This window comes from Hemicordylus capensis, chromosome 5 (genome assembly GCF_027244095.1).
Source record: "Hemicordylus capensis ecotype Gifberg chromosome 5, rHemCap1.1.pri, whole genome shotgun sequence".
Taxonomy (NCBI): Eukaryota; Metazoa; Chordata; class Lepidosauria; order Squamata; family Cordylidae; genus Hemicordylus; species Hemicordylus capensis.
Window position 1 is genome coordinate 15846500 of NC_069661.1, and position 10940 is coordinate 15857439.

At 40.6% G+C, this 10940-nt stretch overlaps 1 protein-coding gene across 3 annotated transcripts in view; it reads left to right on the forward strand.

Annotated features, from left to right (window-relative positions):
* The window catches only part of BMP2K (BMP2 inducible kinase), a 75229-nt gene extending 64578 nt beyond the window's left edge, over positions 1–10651 (forward strand). For all 3 annotated transcript variants that reach the window (XM_053252063.1, XM_053252065.1, XM_053252064.1), the window contains one exon: positions 4325–10651. In XM_053252063.1, the coding sequence (XP_053108038.1) occupies positions 4325–5745 (1421 nt within the window). In that variant the 3' untranslated portion in view covers positions 5746–10651. The remainder of the gene's footprint in view (positions 1–4324) is intronic.
* The last annotated feature ends 289 nt before the right edge of the window (positions 10652–10940 follow it).

Here is a 10940-nt window from a genome sequence, read left to right on the forward strand (position 1 = left end):
AAAAGGAAATACTTTCTCACACAGCGTATAATCTGTGCAATTCTCTGGCACAGGATGTCGTGATGGCCACTGACATGGGTTGGCTTGAAAAGGGGCTTGGACAAATTCATGGAGGACAGGTCTATCAATGGCTACTTTTTTGTTGGCTATAGGTCACCTCCAGCCTCAGAGGTGAGATGCCTCTGAATACCAGTTGTATGGGAGCAACAGCAGGAGTGCCTCACCTCATTTTCTTTCTCAGAGTCATCTGGTGGGCCACGGTGCTTCAGCACTTTATAAATGTAGATTGAAATTTTCATTGCAGCAGTTTAGAGATTATTTCAATCAAATCTTTTTCAGCATGTTGATCTGAAAGCACCCTATTACAACTTTGTTATGGCATTAATTTAAAAGCAAACAATGTCTTTCTCCCTTGGGCATTTGTCAAATGCAACAATGTTAAATGAAATATGGATTTGTTTGGGATGAGAAATTGGGTTGGGTTAAGAAATGAGTGTAGTTCCTTGGTATGATATATTTTAAAATAGCATTTTGTCAGATTTATAATTGAACTGTTAGGGCTCTCATGATACGTTTGAATGGCGTACTCTGTTAACTTGGAAAGCATTGTTATGGTTGTGGAGTCATGGGCCTGAACTAGACATCTGGGACAACCACATGTGTGTTAAACATGAGCTTAATTTTTTGCTTTAAAAATGGTTGGATAGGTGAGTCTTAATTTTTTTGCAAAAGCAGCCGCCTAGTAGAGGGGAGCGGACCCCACCCCTCTTCGCCTTGCCTTGCAGTGCTCCACTGCTTTTAAGTAGGTCTTCCCCAGTTTGACTCAGATTCTGGAAGTGAGCTAGGCAGGGAGAAAACTGCTTTAAGCTGCCAAGCACACTGGGAGAAGAGTGGCAGGTTTTGCTCCCCTCTTGCACAGCCCTCTGGGTAAAAAGTAGGAATCCTCTCTATTCTAGTTTGTAAATGTGTGCTTGCCTTTGCTTATAAACACCTGGTTTTCCAAGCATCTAGTTGAGCTCCTATAAGAGACCCGGCCCATACAAACTTGCAGGGCCCCTTGTCAGCATCTCAGGCAACCGTTGTGAACCACTCCAAGTAGTAGTGCACTGGAGGGGTGGGGTATAAATATTTTTAAAAATAAATTCTGAGAAAATAAGTTGGAGCTCTGAAGTACATGGAAAACAGAAGCACCTACAGGGTACCGCAGGATCCAGTGATATATAGTGACTACAAATGCATGTAAGCTGTGAGGTGCCTGGTTCAAATTTCATTTCAGCTCAGTTGAAATGAAATGCATCTTACAAACGGGCTGCCTAAACAAAGGAGGAAATGCCTCATGTTCTCACTTTCTTAAATGTTTTAAAATGTAATTGGATGCTGTTTTTCCACGTATGTGGATTTTAAAAGATGCTCACATTGATAGCTTGAAAATTGGTGTTTGATCAAAAATGTTACTTGTAGAAAGATTACGCTTTAATCTTAAAAAATAACCACATTCATGTAAGCAACTGCAATATTTAAACAAATGTTGAAAAGTCAGGATTTAGAGGACATGGACTTCTGTGATTCCGCATGATGGCTATTCCACTGGGAAATCTACACAAGGGATCAAATAATCCACATTTTAATTTGTCTGCAAACCAAATGTACTAAACTAAGAACACAAAGAAGCATTCTGACACCGTAAGCAGCCCAAATATATAATACCTGATGTTTCTACTCATTATGATCATTTTTCTTAAATCTGCTCATACTATAATTTGAACTGTTCTTATCAATATGTAATTTGTGGTACAGGAGAGGTCACTGAATCTTTAAGCCCCCTACAACTAATCACTTAGGCTCTCCTGCTCTGCACCTCTTGATGAGGTGATATGGAGGAATATCTTAAATCCTGTAAAAGGTTGGCGGCTTACATCATGTTAAGCTGATGGCAATGTAGAGAAAATAGGCTCATTTTCGACCACCAAACAGCTACCTGTTTTCCTGCCATTTATGCTATGTCCTGTATAGGGTACCTAAATAAGTGTCTGTTTTTACTCCAGCACATTTTGAAAGCAGGCCTCTGGCAGGTGGAGGAATGGAAGTAGAAAAATACAGATTTGGCCTAGTTTCTGTCTTGTGTAAAGGTTGATGAAAAGGGGCTAGAATTGTTGAACGTGGGAAAGCAGTCTTGCTGAGAGAGAATCTGCATGGCTTCTGGAAAGCAAGTATTCATTCATCATCACTCTTGTAGAATACAAAAGCATATCAAATGAATAGACAGGAATCATCTGACAGGCATCCTCTTGAATTCTGATCCAATGGTGCACTTGCTCAGGCTTTTTATTTTATTTTAAAAAGCTGTAATCCTTCTCTGTCAGCTGGTCAGAAGGATTTTAGTTGCCAGAAAATGACTCCATATGTGTAATCCTGGCTGCTAGATTGGAGAGTTGACCAGTGTGTGCTGCTCCTAGTTGCACTCTTGATTCCACATTCAGCTTTGAGTTACTATGTCTGTGGATCCCCAAAGCACACAAAGCCTTTGGATTTTCAGGAAGGTTTTGACAGGTCTTTTAAACAAAGTTAGACCCATAACTGGCTGAAAACTCTGAAAGTAGAGAGCATAAATAATCCGTTTTCACAGTGCAAGGTAGTAATCAGTACAGCTTCCCAAGGAATTATCTTGGGGTTGCTGCTATGCCACATTAATAAATGGTATGGAGTCAGGGTGAAGACGGTGAAGTTCAGGATACCAGTTTTCTAGAAGAGCCTGAAGACCATTGTGGCTGAGGATGAGGGGAGCTGTTGTCCAGCCTATGGGAACCCAAGGTTGAGAACCCCTGTTGTAGAAGCATATAGATAAATGATTTGGAATATGCTTAGGTTTTTTTTTTAAAATGGATAGAATAAGGATGGGCTTTTTCATGAACTGCGGCTGGTTAAAAAGCAGGAAGCACAGGTGGAGTATAAACAGATTGTTCTCACAATGGAGGGATGTAAGCATTCGGGTCACCTAAGGATCTGCTGTGGGTTGGTGGCAGAACCAATTCTTTGGAGACTGTCAAATCATTCAGGATGCTTTGAAGAGCTCCAAAACAACTTCTTCAACTAAGAGTGATGGAGATGAGATTCTGTACCAATTGGTACAGAATGAGGTAGCCAGGTTGGTTTCTGGTCATCTAGGAGAGACCATATTACTTCTCTACTAAATGTGCTGCACAGGCTCTTAATAAATTTCTGGGCAAAATAAAAGGAGCTGGTTATAACCTATAAAGCCCTTAACAGCTTAGGCTCTGGGTATTTAAGAGAACATTGTCTTCACCATGAGTCTTATCGCCCATTGAGATCATCCAGAGTGGTTCATCTGCAGTTGCCATCAGCCTGTCTGAAGGCTACGTAGGGATAGGCCTTTTTTGCTTCTGCCTTGAGGCTCTGGAATGCGCTCCCTGTTGAAATAAGAGCCTCCCCATCTGACAACTTTGTAAAAGTCTCTGAAGACTTATTTTTTCACCCAAGCTTTTTAACTGGACTGTGGTTTTAATTGTTTTAAGGTTTTAATTTTTAATTTTTTTGTTATAAACCACCCAGAGGCAGACGTTTGGGGAGGTCTACAAATTAGAAAATAAAATAGACAGGAGTTTCTAGACCTACTTCAGATGTGTGTGTGGGGGGGGGGGATCACCTCTGAGCTCCTCAGTGGAAGAGCAGGATATAAGTAATAAATAAATAAATAACAGGGTAGTAATATAACTTGTTGCCATAAGATGTGGTGGTAATCATTAGTTTAGATGTTTTTATAAAGAACTAGGTTTATGGAATAGAGGTCTATCCATAGCTAGTAGCAAAAATGGTTAAGTATAGAAATTTTCACAGTCTTCCAGTGAACTACCAGTTGGGGGAAAATAGGATGGTTTATTTCTGTCATGCCTGAGTTGCAAGCTTCCCAGAGGCATTTGGCACACCATTGTTGGAGAAAGAATAATAGACTAGACTTTTGGGTCAGGTCCAGCAAGACAGGTAGTATGTTCAGTGCATTTTTGACAAGCCAGATATTCTAGCCTTTGCTAAACACGTAGCGGCTCTATAGGCAATAATGTGTTGGACCTTTTCATGACACAGCTCAGCTCTGTACATCCCACAGTGCAATAACTGTTGCCCATCTAATCTTACGGTCTTTCTTTAATTTATTCTGAAATCTACCTTTGTCAGTCAAGGAAATGTTGTCCATCCCAGGACATAACAAAAAAGGAGCTAAACATGTATGTAATGTATGCATGTTAATTTGGAGTGAAATGCTAAGAAGGAATTCAAGTTTTCTCTTGCATATTCTTCACCCATGCAGGTTCTCCAGGGAATGAAATTGATAACACAGCCAGCAAATTAGAAGAAAAGATAGGGAGTCCAGCTAAAAATGAGAAGCTGAGTCAGGATGTCGAGCACCACAAAATTAGAAAGAAGGTGACAGAAGGGCACACAAAAAATGGAATTGAATCAGAGAGTGACTTTGAATCGGATCCTCCTTCTCCAAAGAGCAGTGAGGAAGAAGAGGAGCAAGAGGATGAAGAAGTCTTGCAGGGTGAGCATGGAGATTTCATTGATGACAATGATACTGAACCGGAGAACTTCGGCCATCGACCCCTTCTCATGGATTCTGAGGAAGAAGCAGAAGATTATGATAAGCAAAGCTCGGATTCTGATTCTAGTCATGCTAGGCCTGTGGAAGAGCTGCCTTGCAGCAGATACAGAGAAGACAGTGACAGTACTGCAGGAAGGGAGTCTAATGTAATGTTGTCGGATTTGTCCGGTACAGTGACCAAGAAAAGCCCCAAACAAGAATTTGATGTCTTTGGTGCTGTTCCATTTTTTGTTCTTCAGCCTCAAGAGCCGAAGCAGAAGGATAGCCAAGATTCCTCTCCCCAGGCTGCTTTTTCAGGCCTCAAGCAAGATCAGGATGACTTTGATGTCTTCACCAAAGCCCCATTCAGCAGAAAAATATCTCAGCAAGATGATTTGATTTCAGGTTCTGAAAGCCAGCCGTCTCCTCTCTCTCCCAAAAGCGTAGATATATTTGGCTGCAGCCCATTCCAGCCTCTCTCCACCTCAAATAACAGTGAGAGCAATGAGGACCTGTTTGGGCTTATCCCATTTGAGGAGATAGCAGGGAGCCAACAGCAGCAAAAAGTGAAGCAGCAACGAAATCTACAGAAACTCTCTTCTCGACAGAGGCGCATGAAACAGGAAGTATCAAAGAGCAATGGGAAACGCCATCATGGCACTCCAACTAGCACCAAGAAGGCTCTGAAACCCAGTTACCGCACACCAGAGAGAGCCCGCAGGCACAAAAAAGCTGGTCGTCGGGATTCCCAGAGCAGCAATGAGTTTCTGACCATCTCTGACTCCAAGGAAAACATTAGTATTACCCTATCTGATGGCAAGGACAGAGTCAACGCTCTACAAGCAGATGATAGCCTTCTGGATCCCTTTGGAGCCAAACCTTTCCATCCAACAGAATTGCGTCTCCCGCAACATCAGGGGTTGGGTGACAATCGTGGGGATCACAACACAGTAGTGTCTGGTAGACCTAGGCAGAATTCGCTACTTGGAGGCATTCATTCTGCCGATGGGGTGAAATTAACAGATGACTTTGGGGCGGTTCCTTTCACAGAACTTGTTGTGCAGAGTGTGACAACTCAACAAAGTCAGCAGCAACAGGCAGTAGAGTTGGATCCATTTGGGGCTGCTCCATTTCCTTCCAAACAGTAGATTCTTCCAGGAGTTTATTTGCATTATTTAACTTAGCTTTCACATGCCTTAATAATCCATCTGGTTGAACTGAGTAGAAACTGATATCTTTTGGTACAACCTGTTCATTCTCAATGGTATCCTAAGATTTTCAAATGTGATGTTAAACATGCAATATTGAAAAGGCTAAGGAGGTGAAAGCAACTCAATGAGAGCAAATTTCCAAACAAAAGATCACCGAAGCTATTTGCAGTTACTGCCTATGACTGTATCACACACAATCATTATATCCTTTTTCAGAAAGGTTAAACACTTCAATAAGAAGGCAGCTACAGGAAAGGTCTGCCTTAAATTGTATCATAACTGGCCTGATGAGATAAGATTGGCCCTTCTGTTCTTAAAGCTTCAACCCAAATGGAGAGTGTGCCTAAACATACAAGAAGCCAGGTTGATTTGGAATTACTGCAGTTTTCTTGTTCTGAGGTTTTTCTTCTAAAACCTCTCTGGACTTCATTATGCTGGCTTAACAAACTCTCTTTGGTTACTACACATGTGCAAAGAAACCCAAACCTTTGTACTGTGTGCGAGAGCTTGGCTTGTTCCCAATAAGTGCCATTAAAGTTAAACAGGGTCAAAGAAGACTAGAGTTAAAGCTCTTCCGATATCAATAATTTAGTGGGATACAATAATAGAGTAGGTTGGGGACAGAGGAGGAAGTATGCAGCTGGATTTTGCAGCACTTTGAAGACCAGAATCTGGTTTACTTGCATGCAGGGTTGATGAGACAGGAAAAACAAAAGCTAGAAAATTGGTAGCAAGCAGAAACCTGCAAAGAACTATTATAAAGTAGGAGTTTCATCCAATGTATGGTTCAGTTTACTGGGGGTTTGTATTCCAGATAAATTGTGTATACATTTAGAAAGTTTTTTAAACCCTTCTCTAAGATTGCTGTTACCTAATGTCTCTTGAATGCATTCTGTCACTCAATACTGTACTTCTGTAAGAATCTGTGCAAAATGCACCGAGCGCTAAAGAAACTAACTTGAATTTAGGCAGCTTCCAGCAAAGGAGTTGTGAAACTGTAGGCTTTTAAAAATTCACGTTTCTTTTGAGTCTGCTACCAGTAATCTGCATAGTAAACCACCAATGCCTTACAGCAAGGACCACCATGTCCTACTATACATTTACCTCTAAGCCAATTGGTGCCCTTGAGACACTGTTTTAAAACTTGCAGGACGTTGATGCACCTTTGGGCCTCCTGCTTCTGCTAGGTGTTTGTAATATTCTTGATTGTCCATATTCCATTCTGGATCAGCTGTGGTCATTTCAGATAACAGCCTCATGTGCTGCAAGAACTTTGACTGAATTTCCCATGGTTTGCATTTTCAATCAGTGTGTTTGTTTTGGATTTTTAATCAGCATAAGGTTTTCATGTTGTTAGGTTAAAGTCTGGGCCAGTTTGACTTTGTGTTGAAATGGCTGAATGCGAAAACACCTTACCATGCAGCTGTGTCTAAACTATACTGTAGGGTATGGTCAGAATCCAGAGAACTGTGCAATGCTGTTCTAGTGTCTTTTGGCATGAGTATTCTGTTGCTGAAGCAGCAGCAGCTCCATGAATGATGGCAAACCATTTCTGAAACGGAAATATTTCCAAAGTAGTTGGCAATAGGTCATGGAGCCAGCCATCCTGCTGGGCACACGTGAATGTGGCTTAACTCTCTGCAGCCTGGCTGTAGAATCATTCATATCTGTGCGAGTCAGAGCTGAAGCACCTGAGTGTGTTTATATACAGGGTTCGTGAATTGGGCCCTGGGTATATATGAATATTGCTGACTTGACTTGAATATGAACTTGCTGGAGATAAGAATTCTCATTTTTAACTAGGGGGAGGTAAAGTACCTGGATGAATGAATTTCCTAAAAAGATGTCCTGCTGCCCTCCAGCCACTGTGGGAAAGAAGAATGCATTTTAAATATATAGCCTGTGACTGGTTAAAAAAATGAATTTTGGTAGAGGTAAGGGAAGCCAAGACCCTTTTAAAATGCATATGGAAGTACTTGTTAGAAAAGGTTGCAACTTCCAGAGACATGACCTGATGCTCTCTGGGTATGTATTTCTAGTCCTTCTCTTACTTTGTCACATTAAGCACAAATCCCAGATTGGTTGCATGTGAGGCTAAGTATTTAGGTAAAGCACACATGGTTAAAAATGGCGTGCTGTGCATGTCCTTCAGAATGCCTGTTTTCTTCTTGTACCCAAACCTCTTGGAACTAAATACAGATTTTGCTGTAAAAGTTGGTGCAGTTCTAGAGTAACAGATAACTCTCTATCCAAGGGCTTGTTTAACCTTGACATTTCCTTCAAACGAAATGATTAGTTGTGACTGTGGCATATGAATATGTAAGGTGATAGACAGAGAACATGCAAAGTGCATGTATTTGTCCTTTCTTCTTCCTATATGGTGAGACTTTCCTTATAGGAAACCATTTATGCTTGAAGTGGACATAGAGGAACTGAGCTCCAGAATCAATACAAAACTGACTGCAGCTGCTTGGCCCCGATGTAAGAGCCCTCTTTCGAAAGGTGCAAGTGTTTTCAGAGGATAAAATCGGCACAGTAGCTCCACTCTATAGAAAGCTAATCAAGTTAACTAGTCCCATTTAGGTTAATGGGATTTAAATAAATTGCAGCAAACTTAATTGAACATTCTCTGGTTTTGTCTGGATATCTCTAGCTTATGGTTTAAACTGGCATCTGGATGATCTAGTGTCCAACTTCTAGATTCAAAGCTGTTTCAGAAAATCATTGGGAAAGTCCCAAATGTGCTATGAAAAAGTTGATATTAGAACAACCAGGTCATTGCATTATTTGTGTACAGTAACCTAAAAAATACTGTCAGCATTTTCCAGATTATTGTATTACATACTCAGATGTTGTTGATCCAGAATTCCATTTTGTGTGAAAATGGGAAATGCCTTTATCCAAGAGGGATGTAAATTTTGATCTACAGTAGTTCAAAGGGACGAGGTAAGGCAAAAGTAGCACACGTTTCTCATTAATCATGGGTTTCCCAGTTCCTCTGAAAATTGTTGGGTTAGAAAATGTGTGGTTTTCTTATCACCTGTGATCCTGAGGCATGTGTGTCCCCTCTCCCCGTCAGGATAATCCCTGGGATATTGGCATTGTTCAATCTGTGCAGTTTGTGGAGTACTGGAAATTAGATGTGTGTGGAGTTCTGCAAGATTGGGATCTAGACACACATTCTGGAGAATAACATCGAAGGCCAAAGTAACAAGCAAAAGTGGACATTCACATTATTGCCAACAATCTTTGCTTTCTCATGACTTCTCTTTTGGACAAGACTCTATTTTCATAGGTTTCTGTAATAAGAATGTATGTTGATATTCTTTGTGGCTGCTGCCATGGGGTATACTGCTGTACCCCACAAGATTGACTTGCGCCTGTTTTACTGTCGCCAGCAGAGGCAGTGGGACTGAACTAAATTTGAACTTCTCTTCAGTTCTGGACTTTAGTAGAAAAAGACGATCAGTAGGTTTGGGGAGATACCTTTGCTTGTATTGTGTGTTATGTGTATATTTGAAATCAAGTCTGCCATGGTCTTACCTGAAATAAGATTGTGAGATGTTGATTCATACCAATGGCTGCCAACTGGTCTTTTCTTCCAGCATTTCTCCCATTTAATGGTTTAATCTTTACCACTAGCATATAGCAGACAGCTGAGTGCACCTTCCACATCAGCTGTTCATCTTGCGGCTGAGTCGCTCATTACTTCTGACATGATAGTCAACCTAAAGTGCTTTTATTGTATTGATTAACATGACAGATACCGAACTTCAAATGTGCTCCCTCATGCTGAAATTTTCAGTGGTTTTTCTCAACTTGGTAAATATCAGCTCTCATTGACTGGTGTGATGAGAAAAAGTATGCAAAAAAGCCCCATTGAAATGAAAATGGCAAGTTGGGCATTTCTGTAGAACTACTTGAAGTAATTTTCTTGTCAGCTCTTGTTTTTTCACACTTAAATATCACCTCAGGGTGACTTTAGTGTGTCATCCAACTTCATGTGGTTTGGCCCTTGGAAGGTACAGTTGTTGAGCTCAGTGGCAAAATGCTGACCCCACCTCTTTGCCTCCAAACAGAAATATCAATCTGGGGATGCTTAGTCCCCTATTATACTTAGTTTGTGTAGAAGGAGGTCCCATATTAGAGCTTGATCCTGCACCTTTTAAATGCAATGGCAGAGCCCAATAACTTATAGGGACAGGATTAGTGCTCACGGGGTTGTGGGGGAAGCTGTCCAGAACAGCTTTTCTACTTTTCTCCCAAGAACAAGAAAAATCTACTGTGAGAATAAACTGATATAGCTACTACTGTGAGATTAGCAACTAGAGTTTATCTGAAGAGGTTGTTTTTATATATTATAGGGTGTATTTTTATATAGAGATATATATAAAACATACACACGCACACATCACATATCTCTTTGAGTTTGTGATCTAAAACATAACATTGCAATCACAATCACAATCATTTTCATGGCATTGGAAAAGTAAGTATGGCCAAAAGCTGCTAAAAAAGTAACAGGGAAATGCAAAGCAGTGGCTGCCCAGTGATTATTTTAAAGCGCTTCTTTGAAAAGATAGTAATAGTTTCTATAGCCAAGGTTGGTTTCTGTGACTAGAGCATCACGCAAGAGTAAACAGCGTTATGCTATATTTTAATTGCTGGCAAACAGCTTTAAGTGCACTTTCTCAAATTACACTTCCATTTCTTGTTTAGACTTGAAATTTCTAAAGCTTGTATGTGTACCACTAAAACAGAACTTTAACTTCTCTGTGAAATTGATGTACATCAGAAAATAACTTGCAATTGTTACTAAGTAAATAAAAATAAATAAACCAGATATTCTGTAGATCTGTTCCTATTTGCTTTATAATGTTAGACAGTTGGGGTGTTGCAGTTCTCATCATTGAGGTGTCATTGGCTTGTCCAAAGAACTAGAAGAAAGTGTGCTGTTTTGCGAACGCTTGTAGAAATGCTGGCAGAAGACTTCTCACAGCACAGTGCTATAAATGTATCGGGAGTTGCGTTATAGTATGATGCAGGCTGTAGCATAAATTATGGTGGGCCATAAAAAGAGCTTGAAGAAAGCCAGTGCACCCTATTTGGATGTTATAATTAAGGCACTGTAC